The 16212-nt window shown below is 48.6% G+C and overlaps 6 protein-coding genes across 6 annotated transcripts; 3 read left to right on the forward strand and 3 right to left on the reverse strand.

Annotated features, from left to right (window-relative positions):
• Window positions 1-20: 20 nt before the first annotated feature.
• Window positions 21-1309, forward strand: EDB91DRAFT_1132583 (ATPase, F1 complex, gamma subunit domain-containing protein). The gene is made up of 6 exons (XM_041318696.1): window positions 21-187; window positions 256-340; window positions 392-802; window positions 853-970; window positions 1026-1144; window positions 1198-1309. The coding sequence occupies exons 1-6, from the start codon at window positions 44-46 to the stop codon at window positions 1212-1214; spliced, it is 894 nt and encodes a 297-aa protein (XP_041177272.1). The 5' UTR covers window positions 21-43; the 3' UTR covers window positions 1215-1309.
• Window positions 1310-1571: 262 nt separating this feature from the next.
• On the reverse strand, window positions 1572-4430 carry EDB91DRAFT_350584 (FAD-linked oxidase-like protein). Its single transcript, XM_041326968.1, has 15 exons — window positions 4304-4430; window positions 3708-4226; window positions 3518-3651; window positions 3398-3458; window positions 3273-3344; window positions 3206-3225; window positions 3098-3155; window positions 2992-3041; window positions 2813-2936; window positions 2649-2762; window positions 2304-2598; window positions 2149-2246; window positions 1990-2094; window positions 1804-1934; window positions 1572-1751 (listed from the first exon to the last, which is right to left on the reverse strand). Exons 2-15 carry the CDS (start codon window positions 4090-4092, stop codon window positions 1713-1715), a joined length of 1686 nt encoding a protein of 561 aa, XP_041177273.1. The 5' UTR covers window positions 4093-4226; window positions 4304-4430; the 3' UTR covers window positions 1572-1712.
• Window positions 4431-5342: 912 nt separating this feature from the next.
• Window positions 5343-5881, reverse strand: EDB91DRAFT_1237293 (ribosomal protein L14b/L23e; the record flags this gene model as incomplete). Its single annotated transcript, XM_041321567.1, has 3 exons — window positions 5343-5366; window positions 5432-5797; window positions 5855-5881. 3 exons carry the CDS (start codon window positions 5879-5881, stop codon window positions 5343-5345), a joined length of 417 nt encoding a protein of 138 aa, XP_041177274.1.
• A 432-nt stretch (window positions 5882-6313) lies between these two features.
• Window positions 6314-8693, forward strand: EDB91DRAFT_1053265 (hexokinase; the record flags this gene model as incomplete). The annotated part of the gene is made up of 14 exons (XM_041313737.1): window positions 6314-6423; window positions 6489-6524; window positions 6590-6680; window positions 6877-6949; window positions 7020-7237; window positions 7284-7300; window positions 7365-7476; window positions 7529-7732; window positions 7781-7879; window positions 7933-8081; window positions 8138-8354; window positions 8406-8470; window positions 8530-8588; window positions 8647-8693. The coding sequence occupies 14 exons, from the start codon at window positions 6314-6316 to the stop codon at window positions 8691-8693; spliced, it is 1497 nt and encodes a 498-aa protein (XP_041177275.1).
• A 308-nt stretch (window positions 8694-9001) lies between these two features.
• On the reverse strand, window positions 9002-10261 carry EDB91DRAFT_1248351 (uncharacterized protein; the record flags this gene model as incomplete). The annotated part of the gene is made up of 5 exons (XM_041322925.1): window positions 9002-9268; window positions 9322-9650; window positions 9700-9787; window positions 9835-9920; window positions 9979-10261. The coding sequence occupies 5 exons, from the start codon at window positions 10259-10261 to the stop codon at window positions 9002-9004; spliced, it is 1053 nt and encodes a 350-aa protein (XP_041177276.1).
• A 2996-nt stretch (window positions 10262-13257) lies between these two features.
• Window positions 13258-15669, forward strand: EDB91DRAFT_1132618 (kinase-like domain-containing protein). Its single transcript, XM_041318697.1, has 4 exons — window positions 13258-13623; window positions 13673-13917; window positions 13967-14414; window positions 14470-15669. The coding sequence occupies exons 1-4, from the start codon at window positions 13449-13451 to the stop codon at window positions 15387-15389; spliced, it is 1788 nt and encodes a 595-aa protein (XP_041177277.1). The 5' UTR covers window positions 13258-13448; the 3' UTR covers window positions 15390-15669.
• The last annotated feature ends 543 nt before the right edge of the window (window positions 15670-16212 follow it).

Genomic DNA, 16212 nt, shown 5'->3' on the forward strand with positions numbered 1-16212 from the left:
GATGCTCGGAATTCGGTCGCGCACCAAGCTTGACCACTTTTCAATGTTAGCAAGGCGTTCGCTTGCCCGTATCGCGTCCCAGCCCTCCCCGCTGGGAGCTGCTCCAAAAACTGCCCGCAACATGGCCACGTTGCGTGAAATCGAGCTACGGTTGAAGTCGGTCAAAAACATCGAGAAAATTACCAAGGTACGCCGACGTCCTTGGTTTGGTATGATTTCTGAGCGTTGACCACTGATACTTGTTGTGGTGTGCAGTCTATGAAGATGATTGCTTCTACCAAGCTCGCAAAGGCGCAGCGCGCCATGCAGAACGGCAAGGAGTATGGTCTTGCTAACTCCGGTGCGTCCCGTAGACTGTATATCCGCCCCCGTATTCTCAAAAACAGCCCAGAGATATTCCAACATGCTCCTTCAGAAACACCTGTAAAGCGCAAGCTTTTTATTGTCGTCTCCTCCGACAAGGGTCTCTGCGGTGGTATTCACTCTTCCGTGTCCAAGGCTACCCGTCGTGCCATTGCTGACACCGAGAAGCCCGTCGAATCCGACTCTCCCATCATGGTTATCGGTGACAAGTCTAAAGTGCAACTGTCGCGTGTGCTTGCCAAGAACTTGGCCATGTCCTTCAACCAAATTGGTCGTGACATCCCTACCTTCGCTGACGCTGCAGGCGTTGCCGACTTGATTGTGAAGAGCAATGCCAACTACGACGGCATCGCTATCGTTTACAACAAGTTCCTCTCTGCTGTTGCTTATGAGCCTGCTATCGTTGAAGTTGCAAACGAGGCCGCGCTGAAGGAGTCTGGTGAGACATTATACAGCCAAGTCGTCGGTTGGTTACTCATATGCGTATAGCTGGATTCCGGGCATACGAAATGGAGGATGATGTTACCAAGGACCTCGCCGAATTCTCGCTTGCAAATGCCATCTATGCTGCTCTTGTCGAGGCTCACGCATGCGAGCAGAGTGCCCGGTACGTTTCATAAGTCAAACTTCTTCGTCCTCTCACACAATGCTTCGGTGCGCAGTCGTAACGCCATGGACAATGCATCAAAGAACGCAAAAGACATGATTGACCGACTGACGATGCAATACAACCGTGGTCGCCAAGCCGCCATTACCAACGAGCTGGTCGACATTATTACCGGTACATTGGGTTTCTTCCTTTATATCACGCATTTACTCACGATGAATGTGCAGGTGCCAGTGCACTGTAAGCAGGTGCCGAGGTTGTTTTATACACACCAAGTCGTTACCCCTGTCTACATCGATAGTGAGACAAACTTGGATTTTTCTTCTGCTTTGAAGTTATGTGTGGCTGATCAATATAAGATGCACAACAAATGCGGGAAGGTCAAGGTAATACGACGGACAATAATATATGAATGCCTGAATCTTGAGACCGAATTTTGAACCACTTATCTCGGCTCGGTGCTTTCTCTGTTATCGTGACGATAGCTGGGTCATGAGGTAGATGACTCAAAGGCTTCCTCCGGCCACCTGTGAGTGCACATGTATGGGTATTCTCTGACAAATAGAGGCGTTTGTTTAACGGTTCAACCGGTGTACGCATTATCGGGGGGCACAGGAGATAACTTCAAGATGTGAGGACATGGTCGCGCTACATTCACATGGAATGGATACAGTTCAAGAAATACAACAGAATAGCTCCAATGATTCTGCATCATAAAATACGTGGTTGATCGTAAAAATCATCAATGTTTTGACTTCTTATCAATCTTGTCTGGATACAACTAACCATTCGGCATTAGCATCAAACTCCTCCGAGGCAATTGACTGGCTCACCTTTCCAGGGTTAAACAGACCCAGCGGGTCGATGGTCCTCTTGACGGACCGCATTAATTCCACCGTTCCCTCGCCAAGTTCTTCGTACAGATATTCCCGCTTTCCAATCCCAACCCCGTGTTCACCAGTGCCTGTAGACGTAAGATCATCAGCTCCAGCCTCGCGTGTGTAGAGGCGAAGACGTACAAGTGCCTTCAAGCTTTATCGCACGCTCCACCATCATATGCACTGCTTCGCGAACGGTTTCGAGCTCCTTGTCATTACGGAAAAGAAGCAGGGTGTGGAAATTGCCTGGGTTTTACGTTGTGAGAGAGACCAGATAGCATGAGAGATGTGAGTACTAACCGTCGCCAACGTGTCCTATAAGTATTGATACAAGGCCTAATCGTTCCAGGTCTTTCTTGGTTTCAAGCACAAGCTGCGGGAGTTTCGAAATTGGCACGCTACAGCCGGAAATCATCAGTGACATCCTATCCGAACCTGCAGCAACTTGAGCTTACCAAACATCGGTACTCCACCCTCGACTCCCTTCCAAGAGGGCCAAACCAGAATAGAGCGCATTTTTCCTGTCTGCCCACAGGTCCCGTGCTTCCTTCTCAGAACGCGCGAGTTCAAAACCAGTACCACCGTGCTTCTGCACAATTTCTTCGACGATCTTCGCGGTCTCGGCGATCGAAGCAGGCGTTGGACCTTGGAATTTGAAGAACAGAGAATCCTGCTCAGGGTATTTGCGCTGAGATGCACCAAACAAATTTATAGAACGCATGAATTCGGAGTCGCAGAGTTCGACGCATTCTGGACCTTGGGGGTGAGTGTCTTGCTTGATCGGGAAGGGAATAACCTACGAATGCCAACGCCGCGGTTGATTACATCGATGACGGCCTCCGTCGCGCATTTGACATCGGGGAAGTGAACGACGGCGACTGTTGTTGGCAGAAGAGGAGCTAACCGGATGGTGACTAAAAGAAGTGTCAATGGCGTTCGACAAGAGGAAAATACGTGATATCACCTTCTGTGATGATACCAAGAGTACCCTCAGCACCGATGAACAACTTCGTGGTGTCAAAACCAGCTGAAGATTTCCGTGCACGTTGACGAGTCTTTATGACTTCTCCAGAGGGAAGAACGACCGTCTATGGAAATACTCAATCAGTTAACTTGAAACTTGTCAAGAAAGTCAATACATACTGCATTGAGGAACCATTCGCCCTTTGCAGTACCGTACCGGACGGCATTTGCTGCCGAGGCCAGCACGTCAGCAATCGTTCCACCGATTTATGACTATAATACGTACTGCCTGAACAACCAGTGCTCATCATGCCGCCCATAGTTGCGCCTGGACCGGGATCCAACTAAGCAAAAATTGTCAGATGTCGGTAAAGTGCTAAATTCTCAACCGTACGGGAAAGAACAACGGTATGCCTGCCAGGGATGTGAGTAACGCGGCGAGGATTGCTTTGCGAGCTTGCCTTTCTGCTGCAAGGTCTCATTGATTTCCATCCATCCGACACCAGGCTGACAAACAAGGTCCGAGTCTGCCTCTGTTTAAAAGATATGAATTGGTTCAGTACTGAAAGATGCGTCAAATGCTGACCATGAATTTCGAGAATCTTGTTCATGCTGGACATATCAACACAAATGCCGCCGACAGGGCTCTGGAGGGGGAGAAACAGCCGTCGTCAGCATGAATGGCCCCGAAGAGCAATAGACTTACGCCACGATAACTCCCCTCTAAGCAAGTACCACCAGAGAAAGGGGTGACGGGCATACGGTACTTGACGGCAGTCTTGACGATTTTGACTACATCTTCTGTACTCCTTGGGTACACGATGACGGTATGTGGTGCACCTGGAAGGCCAACATGAGCAGGGGAGCGCGACATTCGGCACAGCGGAAGTCCTCACTTGGGTGGTAGTCATTCTCCGAAAATCCGTGAATACGAAGGTCCTCCGGATGGGTAGAAACAACATCGTCTGAATCAAACAAAGTGCGAAGCTCCTTGATAGCCTGTTCAAAGTCTTTTGGAGTGCCATATTGTGGTCCCGCCTCTCCCAGAACCTGTGATGTCAGAGAAGGTTTCCCAAAAGCGCTTAATGAATATCCGATAAGTCCGCTAGCGATCGAGCCGATGATAATTGGGGACCAGGAACGTTGGCTCCTGAAGGGCATGGTCGAGCTCTGTCGACGGGCGATAGGCAGTGCATGTTGTTTGATGAATCTGGACCGAGCCAAGTTTGTCCTCAGGCCTATGGAAGACCGCAGCCGCTGGAAGCAGTTGGCTGGGAACATGCGAGGGGAAGTATATACAGCAGTAGCCTATGGGCTACAAAGATCGTTAGATCGTTAGAAGTCGTGCAGAACAGCGTTGAAAGGGTGGGGAAATTAGAATCTTAGGCCAGCACATAAGACCTGGGATTAGACCACTATTATTAGGTGATTCAGTAGATTGCATCTCAGATCGCCTGGGAAGTACAGGCACGAAGACAAGTGATCAACACACCGACATCAAACATATTTCTGTTCAGAAATATGAGGCTCCAAACGTGATGTGGTGTAGGGAAGAAGGTCAAATGGCGGTTGCACGGACATCTTGCCCATCACGTGCACGGCACCATGGTGGGTACGACAAGATACCGTTAACATTCTTCGATGTACCCTCGAGTGGGGATAATATCTGGGTAGTTGAAAATCGGTATAAGTATGGAAATACTCTGAGAAACTAGCCACATCGTCCAACACTCAAAGGAAGAAAGGGACGGCGATTAGGCGTGACTCTCCCAGCCACCGAGAAGCCTAGTGACGTATATGTCAAAGCCTTTCTCTCAAGGACGTACTTAAGTAGTCTAGATGAATTATGACTAGGCGCGCGTTTGACGATATAAATTGTTTTATAGCCGACAGAGTCGGGCTATTATCGCTCTTTTGCTTGAGGAGATGGACGCTCGGCGAGTAGCGCACCAGAGTTCCCTGTTGCCTGCATGAATTCTGTCAGTTGAGTGGGGGGCATGAGATACAAAACTTACGGACATCAATGCATGTAGTAGACTGTAGTAGATCGCTAATGTGATGCTTACATGAATGAATCTACGAGAATCTGAGATCCATCATCTTTCCCGACATTCGTTTTCTTTCTGGAATGCTGCTTATGTGTGTCCCCTGTATGGCTGATCTCCGCGATCGGGCTGGCTGCTCAGTCCTTCAATACAAGCCGTAAGCTGGGACTTTTTAGACAGAGGTGAACTGGTCGGGCGAGAGTAGGCTGCATACGAAATATCCACTTACCAAGATATTTGGTTGAGTGCTCGGGTGAAATTACCGACTTTGATGGAACGACGAAGGAGACCATGTGCAAGGATGAAGAACTCGTAAGAACGAAACGACGAAGCCAAAGTGTTACGTGATGACCTTCGTGAGGAGGATTGCACTTGGAATGGTCATACCATGCCATTTTGCAACCGTGTATTTCAAAAGTATGGCTCGAACTCTACAGAATCAGGGTCACGCGCGGCACTCGAACCGTAAAAGTTCAATAATGGATTTTAAGACGGGTATATAATATACATCTATCAAACGACCTTAACAGGAATTGATCAAGTACTCTCCGAAAACACGTTACAGAACTACATACCTTTGGTGCTAAGCTGACAATCTTCCCCCAGCCTTTCATGCGCAGGTCAGCGCTCACGACGCCACCAATACGCGTCCCCAGCATCTCTCTCTTATTATTCAAAAGGACTGCCGCATTGTCATCAAACCTGATGAAACGTCCGTCTGGTCTCCGAACTGACTTCTTGGTCCGTACGATGACTGCTCGGCGAACGTCTCCACGTCGGACTTTGACTGCAGTGGTAGATGCCTGAGTTGCTGCCGACACTGGGCGCGCGCGTTTGACGACACAAACTATTTCGTCACCGACAGAGCCCCAGCCGTTATTGACCTTCTGTTTGAGGACATTGACGCACTCGATGAGTAGTGCGCCGGAGTTGTCGATTACCTGCATGAATTCTGTGAGCTGATCAAGGACATAATATGCATACAAAACTTCACTAACATTAAGAGTCGACTTGAGCCCAATCATCACACAAACAAAAAAAGTCGCGAGAACTGAATGAGGAATGTGGGACTGAGAGTAACGCCGTCGTGTAGGGTGTGGGAATTTATATACATATACGTATTCGATAACCCTTAGATGTGGGTGCTAGTATTATATGTATGTTCCTCGACTATGTTAATGATCGTGCTTATAAGCCGCCAGCTGGTCGGTAGTTAAGAGATCAAGTGTTACAAGGTCAGCAATATCAATGCCGGTTTTGTGAGGCTCGTTGCGTTCAATGTTTCGTAGACCAAAACTAGTCGTTTGGTTAGAAGGCATACGCTTATGGAGATGTATTTTCCACGCGTAGTAGGTACCGATGAAGGACTGCCATGGTTGTGAACTCAAACTCCACTCACTGGCTCTCTTTCTCCCCCCATCGTCTCCCCCACGTAATACACCAGTTTCAGATCAATAATGCCTGCCTCGCGTCGCGGAAGTGGTAGCTTCACGCTACTGACGGGTCAGACCATCGCCATTCACACCCGGACGCAAGATGAGGAAGACCTCCCGCATGCAACTAAAAAGTATGCAGTGTTACGCGATGAAATTTGATCCGGTCGTCTCACCTTTATGATTTTGTGAACTGCAGAACCATGGCTGATCATTTGAGAAAATACGAGAGTTTGTCAGTCACCCTATCAGGGGCTCCGATGATGATCGTGATGGATCTGCTAAATCCTCGTTGAACAGGTTCACACTCACACCACAGAGGATGCGGATGATTGTCGAGGCGTTTACTGAGACGCTCGAGCTTGGCCTGAACAAGCCCAACCAGATTGTAGTGCGTATGTACTCCATACGTCCGTACCGAATCAGATCATCTTCTTGCATTCGTTGTTCCAACTCAAATGATGTTGCAGTTGGATGAGACGATTCAATCGTTCAGATACTTCATCTCTCGATGTTGTTGATTCTTGACACTATTCACGTTCATTTTATGAAAATTTTCCGACCGAGTGCTGAATTAGTACTTGTAGCCTATGATTCCTACGTTCGTGTTTGGATGGCCAACAGGTCAGGAGAAAGGAGACTTCCTTGCTCTTGATCTTGGTGAGTACTTTGTCATTCATGTCATTTTTCCAACTTCCAAATATACTCATGCGAAAGCATTTCATCATAGGTGGAACCAATCTGCGTGTTTGTCTTGTAACCCTTCAGGGAGATGGAAAATTTGAGATCTCCCAAACCAAATATCGTTTAACTGAGGAGCAAAAGCAAGAAGATGGCCAGAAATTGTTCGATTTCTGTGCTGAATGCTTAAATACCTTTGTTGAAACCAACACGGGCGAGGGCGAGGGCCAACTCAAGCCTGGTCAATCCCTGCCTCTTGGCTTTACCGTAAGTCACAGCCTAGCCTAGCATCATCCTGCTGACTAGCGTCCAGTTCTCCTACCCTTGCTCGTAAGTGCGCACGATGTAACGGTTAGTTCAGTGCATGTAAGACCGATTTACTTTCGGTACACAGGCAGGAACGCATTGACCATGGCGAGCTCATCCGCTGGACCAAGGGTTTTGGAGCTGGAAACACGGAGGGCAGGGATGTAGCTGAGATGTTCAAGCAGTCCCTGGAGAAATTCGTGTGTTATGCCTGTTCCAAGTTTCTACTGACACTAATTCACAGACGAGCAGCAATTGCCCATTAAACTGACTGCTCTTATCAATGATACAACCGGCACATTGATCGCATCGCACTATGTGAATCCTAAGACGAAGATCGCGGTCATTTTTGGAACTGGTTGTAATGCGGCTTATATGGAGCACGTCAAGGACATCGCCAAAATGGAGCATTTGGGTATCGATCCTGGAGCTGACATGGCGATTAACTGTGAATGGGTCCGTCAACTTTACTCCCAATGTCAACACTATTGACAGGATTGACAGGGCGCGTTTGATTCATTCGAACACGAACACCTGCCTCGAACGAAATACGACATTATCGTCGATGACACTTCAAATAAGCCTGGGGAACAGGCATTCGAAGTAAGTACCTTTGTACTGTATTGCATTATTACGGTGACATTTCAACCATCCAGAAACTCATTTCTGGCCGGTACTTGGGCGAGATCTTGCGGCTAGTTCTTTGTGAACTCATCGACGAAGGTGTACTCTTCCTCGGACAGAACACTTACAAACTCGAGAAACCCTACTGCTTCGACACCGCATTCTTGTCTCTCATGGAGAGGTATCGCATTTCCCACCCCATGTTGGATATACAGAAGCTCATCATCGTGTTCTCAGTGACCCAACGGATGAACTTCTCATGATCATCGGAATCTTCACACACTTTTTCGCGCTTGAGACGACACTCGCGGAACGACAGTTCTTCCGGGCTCTTGCGAAACTCATTGGAAGGCGTGCGGCTCGGTTGAGTTCTTGTGGTATTGCCGCCATCGTCAGCAAGATGGGTTATCTCGAAGAAGGCTGCTCCGTTGGGGCCGATGGCTCCTTGTACAACGTAACAGCACTCTTCTTCTATACTCGCTGTCGGATGTTTACGCCTCTGCAGAAATACCCTGGATTTGCTGATCGCGTGCACGAAGGTCTGCAGGACATTTTTGGCGATAAGGGACGGTAAGCGGTTCTTATTCGATATGCTCCTTCCTCTCCGATTTGAGCGCGCGAAATTACAGCAACATTGTCACATACCATGCCGAGGATGGCAGTGGTGTCGGTAGTGCTATCATTGCAGGTCAGTGTCATGAACCATTGTCTCTCATTTTTGGTATACTGATGATCGTACCATTCAGCCATGACGAAGCACAGAAAGGATGCCGGCTTGTACGTTAATGTCTGATCATACTATCACGTGCATGAGAGAGGAACATGGAAGTCTAGCCTTTGTATGTACTTTGTTAACTGTTGACCCTTAGAAATGTGTTCTTGGTTTTTCTCAAATGTGCTATGGGTGATGGATGGTCCTACTTGTGTTGGCAAATGTAGTCATTTTTCCTTTTTGTAAGATGTCTCCGTTGTGGCGAAAACAGCCCTGAGGGAGTAGGTGGATATGAGATGCTAACTGTGAACCCCAATGCAACTGGATACCCTCGTGAAAAAATTGTGACATAGCTGCAGCGTAACTTAGATCCTCACCCTCCACGGGTCTCATACCGCTCTGCCGAAGGCATCAGCCGTATCGGCGGAGTTTAAGTATGGTGACTTCGGGGTGTTTATGGATTCGTCGCGAGTGATTTCTTCGTGAAAGGAAATCTCAACGTTCAACCGATTCGGTGGAGCGGACGCGGGCTCGGGCTTGGGGAATGCCGACAGCCGCCGCAGCTGGAAGGAGTTGTTGTCCATAAGGGTGGCGGAGTGTGTTGTCCAGGCCTTGCCCTCTGAGACGCGGTGGATTATCAGGAGTGGCGCGATGACCTAGAGTACAAGCGTAAATCGCAGTTCATTCCGAGTAGGAATTACACGCTCACCTGCGCCTCGCCTAATAATTGCATGAAAGCATATGAGATCGGGCTGTTGAGGGCGTATGGGATGAGGTAAAGGAGCGAGCATACTGAGTAGATGGAGGCGGATTCGATAATCACGGTTGCGAAACTGGCGTAGATCGTACCGTGGCCTGAGCCAAGGACTTTGGATATTCGGTGGCGGTGGTATAGCAGGCGGATAACGGTGAGGAGGCTGATGAAGATGTTAATGGCGAGGGAAAAGCAGAGGTATGGAAAAAGCAAGCTGAAGGACATCCAGCCACTTGTGGCTTGTGCTGGTGTTGACACAATGGCAAGCCAGAGAGTTCCACAGACTTGGAAAGGTCAAGATGGATGGATGACAGAGGTAGGTCTGGCACGTACCAAGAACTCCGAGGAACAGAATGCTTCCGAGTCCAATTATAAGGCGATGTATTTTGGTATCTCTGTATACTGCCGTACACCTCCAGATCTATAGTGTCGTCAATATTGGGATTGGAGATGTAACTGTACACTTACCATCAATATGTCTGCACACCAATCTGAAACCACGAAAGCAGTGTTAAGTGGAGCTGACGAGGTTGCCTCCTCGTATGCACCAGGACCTGAGTAGAACATAAGTACGAGATGCAGACTGCAGTCCACTTCAAAGGTTGCAAATACCTCCGGGATATAAACGATTGTCGATGAAGCCCATCTGCGTTATCTGCGCGTTGAACGCAACATATATCGTACCAACCAAAAAGAGGAAAGTAACATAGCATAAGAAAAATCTGTGTCGCTTGTAGCCAGTGGCATTCGATCGAGTGTGCGGCCAGAGGGAGCGCCAGCACATGGCAGACAGGACGATCACCATGCCGTACAGGACACCAGTGATGATGGCGCCCTGCAGCCATGCGCCCTCAGCATAGAACTGCTCATTGGATTCGTCGGGGCGGTAGGACATGGCGAGGTATCAATTCAAAGATTGAAACTATATATATGCCACATTTTGGGACTGACCTTCTGGAGTAATGCACGCATCAGTCCCATCTTAGTTCCATCAAGTTAAATCACGGAATTTAAGATTGTGACACCGCCATAGTCTCCCGTAGTCAAACACCACGCATTGTGCTGGCGGATAGCGGTTCTTCCTCGTCTATTGTTTTCCCCAGAGGGTGTCGCTGCTCGTGACGACAGTGCCGGCAGGGTCGTGGGATACAACGTGAAATCAGCATCGATGCTCCAACGGCTCGCACCGCATTTCGACAGAACTTTCAAGTTGCCAACTTTGCAGTGGTGGGGATTCGGAAGCTCGTGGAAAAACTAACCCACATATGTGCTGGCATGAGTGAATTTAGCGAGTACCACGAAGCTTTACGGTTGTAATTTCTTGGGCGAAGTTTGATATGATGCATCTGCGGCAGCGTCTATCTGTCTTGCTGACATCTGTGGCTGGTCCTGGGAGGTCCTGGGATCAAAGGAAGATCATTAGCGTAGAACGCATGTGTTCCGGATCTTGAGCACTGAGCCCTCGAATAGAAGGAACAAAGTAGCTAGTACTGTCGATCTTCCTTCAGACTTTTAATTTAGTATAGGTTTGACTAAACGCCAGGTACTTTGGGGGTACTTACCTCCTACGTCACTACGACCTCGCGGGAGTGCGTGTCCGATGATCGCGCGCCCAACAGTGAGGGTTATTACAAGTAGTGAACGAACTAAAACCTCAACTTCGGGTGCGTTCTTCGGCCGACGCGCGCTATGTACAAAACTGTGATGGCAGTGGGTTGGCAACGAATCCATGAAGTAGCTATGTAGTAAGCGCTCAAGCACTAAATTGTTAGTTTCAACAACTTAGTACATTAGTCGTGACCATACTGGTTTAAACATTCATATATCAAATCGAACGATATTAATATGTTGGCGCCTGTCCCGAACATTATATCGATTTGGATGTAGCTAGATGAGGCAATCTGTGTCAAGGTTAAGCAATGCAGCTTGAGGGGTATAAAGCCATGGATGCATTGTACTGCAGTGTCTTTAACCGTTGTGTTCAATCGAACATACATAGTGCGAGTTTTTCTGTTTCACCCATAAGACGCACGTGTGTTATTCTCCATTGAATTTTGATTGTCTACCGAGACGTCGGCTACAGGGAAGAAAGGATCTAGAAAAACAACGGCACTTAAGGTTAAAGAGCTGCTCTGATGCCATATAGGATGTCAGGATCGATACAACCGGGGCTGCCGCACGTCAGCGCCAGTGAAGTATCTGCTAGGGAGTTCTTTTCCCTTAGCAAGCACCATCATAGATGGCTGTGCGACTAGGGGCGATGAGATCGCGTTCCTCGGGCGACGTCAAACGAAGATCAGCGATGTCTAGCATATCGACAAATGCTGTCGAGGAGCTCCGTCTGACAGCTAGTGAACTGGCGATCATAGCATGATGATGGGTCCCTATCGCGGCCTGAATGACTGGGATACTCTGGCGTCGCTGGTAAAAAATCGGTAATGAGTATGTGAGAAAAGGAACCATGGGCCCAAGTCAAAATCGGTTTCGTACCCCAGTACTCCGCACTTCCATTGTATTCTTCAAGTCGTGATCCCATGGCACTGATGGACCAGGGTTGATATGGAGGTTCAGATTGATGCGACGTCCCAGCCTCTGATAGCGTGTTGAAAAATATTGTGATTCATGGTCGCCCAACTTGGAGAGATTGACCATCGATTGTGGGTTGTAGTAATAGAGGAAATATGTCAGCCTCCGCATTGGGCACATAACAAGATGTAGGAAGTAAACCGATTCTCCCGAAGAATACTGATCGTAGAGGCTTATCGCTCTAACTTTACAGGCAAATTGCGTCTCGAGAACGCACGCACGTGTAAGACATATGCTTCGGCGGGCAGTTGCGTCACTTTACCTTTATCAAAGACAGGAGCGGCCTGCTAGGCCCGACAGGTCGTTAGTAACGAAAGCACCGGAAAGTCGGTCCACGCATAAATATATCTGCCATATGTTTGTTGGTTCTGGCACTGGACGCTAGTAGTCCACGTACATGAGGAGAAGGACAGCTACGCAAGCCGCAACGCCAAAGGCACACCGCACGCGAACAAATGATACCGCGAATGAAATAATCCCCACTACGATTGTGACAAGGAGCCTTAAAGTGGAACGGAAAAGACCGGCAACTGACTCGGATCAGAACCCTCCACACTCTGTGGGAGTCGCGCGCGCAAGTGCTTTCAATGGACAGTTCGGCTGAAAAATCTTATCGTAAGTGCCTTCTGTGATCAGCAGTACTTACTAATAGTCAGCCAATGCGCAATGGTACTGATAGGGAGGAGATTGAGCGTGAGGCTTCCGTCGGTATGTATGTACGTGAAAAGACAAATCTTACGAAGGCCCATCAAGGAAAGTTCTCGAGACTATTTGAGCCGACGCACCAATTATGTCTTCGATTCGTAGCAACGTCGTGACAATGCGGGTCTTGAGATAAGGCTGAAGTAAAGAGATGAGAAAAGAATGTTCTGGGTTGTAATACATATCTTGTAATATCCCATCGAAGCAGAGGCATGCACTGATCTGAAAATCTTTTTGGAATAGTGCAGCGAACGTGCCACAGCCAAGTCGTTTCCACCAATCAGTCCAAGCGACGACGTAAAAGTCAGATTAACTCATGCGATAGCAGTCAAGGTTAATACCTTCGCGAAGCTCTTGGAGTGCTCTCAGGCACAATCTACAACATTTAGTCGCAGACAAGAGTAGCAAGAGACTCAGCTAGTCTAGACTTTGATAGTCGCTTTGTATTTGAAACTGAAAAACAAAGGCATTGGCCGCGTCGACGCAACAGCGGACCTATATAGAGCAACTATTTGTTGAGGCCCAGGCCATAACGAATTGCTGGCTTGGGGATGCCCAGGCTGGCTTATAATGAAGTGTGAGACATGTCTTGAGACTGAGTCACAAGATTACCATCGTGCCACTTTCGTTCGGAATCTTTCCCCGCATTTTTATTCGGCTGTGCAACCGCTGTGTGAATTTGAACTACGTACATAAACTTGCTTTCCCCCCTCTCCCATTTCATCAACCTGGCACACCTTTATTTTATCTTCTCTTGACTTCTTGTCACTCTTTCAATAGCTCATGAAGTTGCTATGAAGGTACCGAGAAGCCCCGCAGCATCCCTTAGAATCATTAGACCCGCGACAGCGGCGGTCAAGTCCCAAAATGTTTCTCGAAAATTAGCCACCGTAGTCTCCATAACCCCCCCTTCCTACCTCTCTATATCACCCCCTAGGCCATCTCATCCTCCTATTTTTGAACCTCATGGTGAGTATTGAGGCATTTTGGCCGACCTTTTTACTCAAAATCTACCCAGTTGTCACCTCTTTGGGAACCGAATATAATGAGAATCTGTTCCGTTACACCTCTGGCAGATGGTTGTACAACGAATCCCAGCAGATGGCTCAGCGTTACATCAAGTTTGATGTCGCTGCTCTGCATCGTGTCATCGCCTCTGTCTGCGCTTCTCCTGTAGTATCCATGGAGAAGAAGGAGGGTATGTTCAACAAAACCCTGATGGTGACTCTCGCAAATGGGAAAAAAGTGGCTGCCCGTATCAAAGCAAGTCACATCACATGCACACATTATTCATGCTGATCTCCATTCATAGAATCCAATTGCGGGTCCCGACCACCTCATGACTTCCAGCGAGGTTGCAACTATGGATTTTGTCCGCCACAATCTCGGAATTCCCGTGCCTAAGATTCTTGCCTCCAGTTCTCACGCACCCGATAACGGTGTTGGAGCAGAATACATCATCATGGAGTCCGCTCCAGGCGTCCAGCTTAGCACCATCTGGCACACCATGGACTCACGCCAGAAGAAGAACGTCGTCAACTCCCTCGTGGCACTGGAGCAGAACATGCTGAACGCAAAGTTTGCTCAGTATGGTAGCCTGTATTACAAGGAAGATATCCCTGAGTCGAAACGGGCTCCTCATTTGTATGCCCATGGGTCACGTAGGTTCGGTTCTGAGGACAAGTTCTGCATAGGTCCCATAGCCCATCGCAATTTCTATGAAGATGAACGCGCCACTATGGACCTTGACAGAGGACCGTGTGCGTATCCCTGACACTGACTGAGGTTATAGCATGTTGCTAATGCTCGTTCAAGGGTCATCGCCGCAGGACTATCTTCGCTCCCTCGCCTTGCGCGAGGAGGCATGGATCTCACGCTTTGCGAAGCCCAATATCCACGATGACCCTTTCCGTAATGTCCCGGGTCCTCAGCTCAAGGAAGACCATCTCCAGTCCTTGGAACAGTATCGTTCAATTATCCCTGCTATCATGCCAACCGCGCGAAAGGTCCTGGCATCTAACCTGTGGCATCCCGATCTCAACCCTGGGAACATCTTCGTGTCCGATGACGACGAGCGACGCGTGGTCAGCATCATTGACTGGCAGGGCTGTTGGGCTGGTCCTGCCTATCTTCAAATGAAGAGTCCATCCTTCTTAGATTGCGATGGCGCTGAACTCCCTTCGGGCCTCGAGTTCCCTAAACTTCCTTCCGAGTACAACGTCATGAGCCTAGACACCAAGGCTGCAATGCGCGAAGAACACAAAGCGCAGATACTTCACAAACTCTATGAAATCAAACAGCTATACCCGTATCGTGTCAGCCACCGCGAGACGCGAACAATGCCTGTCCGCGCAGCAGGTCGGACATGGAAAGACGGCATTCTCCCGCTGCGCCTCGCACTGCTTGACGTCTTCAGCCGGTGGGAAGAACTCTCCGGTGGTGATGAGCCCTGCCCACTGCGCTTCACGCGGGAGGAAGTGCAGCAGCTGAAGCGTCAACGAGACCGGTATGTGGATTGGCATGACTTCCTGGACGACGTGCGTATGACGTTCGGCATGCGGCTTCATGGATGGGTGCCGCAGCATGAGTATCCATCGAAGCGGGCGTTGCTTGAAGGAACGCGCAGCCGTCTCCCTGTCGCACTCACCAGTCAGCTGGAGGAGATTCTTCCGCAGGACTGGTGGCCGTTTAGGGACACGGTCCCTTTGCCCTCTGGGCCTGAGGTGCGGGCGTAAAGCGATTTGGTATCTTAACTTCACTTTCTTTGATCTTTCCTCGTTTTCTCTTGGACTACTGTTATGACCTTTTATGATGTTATCTTTGTTGTGTGCAGGGGATACGGACCTTCATTATTATACGACGCATAGATATTGTTTGGGCGCGATTAGATGCTAGATGTTTGCTTTTGAGATTTTCCTTGTATTTACATTAATGTGTAGGTATACTTTTTGCTAGGGATCTGGGAATACATAGAGGTTTAATTTAGAGTGTTCTGGACGACCGTGCGACTTTATGATCTCTTCTTCACGTTGATCGAAATCAAGAACTGTCTTCCTTCGATTAGTATTATGGTCTACTAGTCGCTCGACAACCTCAGAGTTGTCTGCGTACACAAACGTATGATCTCGGAGCCTTTCGCGCAACAGCCTTCTGTCCAAATCATAAGTGCCCAAAGTTCCATAGAAAAATATCCTGTCGCGTATGCCTGAAGTCGTTCTCTGGCACGTATGAAGAAGGCTCAAAACCAAGCATGCCCGCTGAGCATGATCGATGATGCCTACCACCCTTCCAACATCAAGGGATGGACTGCCATTGATATTGACGAAGAGTTGAACGCAGCGATCTCTATCATCCCTCTCTGCAGTGATGGCTGACAATGTACAAACGGTCCGCAGCCCTCTCAGCTACCAGCTCATCTAGAGGCGGCCATGGGGGAGTTGAACACAATCAGAGGTTTGTCGCGATTGTCTTTCTTCCGTCTAGCCAAGTTTACCCCATCGCAGGAGAAACGATGCCCAATATAGACCTCGAGGCTGAACGTTTATCGACGACGTCCAG

Source organism: Suillus paluster (assembly GCF_016628075.1).
Source record: "Suillus paluster strain FC165 chromosome Unknown EDB91scaffold_25, whole genome shotgun sequence".
NCBI lineage: Eukaryota > Fungi > Basidiomycota > Agaricomycetes > Boletales > Suillaceae > Suillus > Suillus paluster.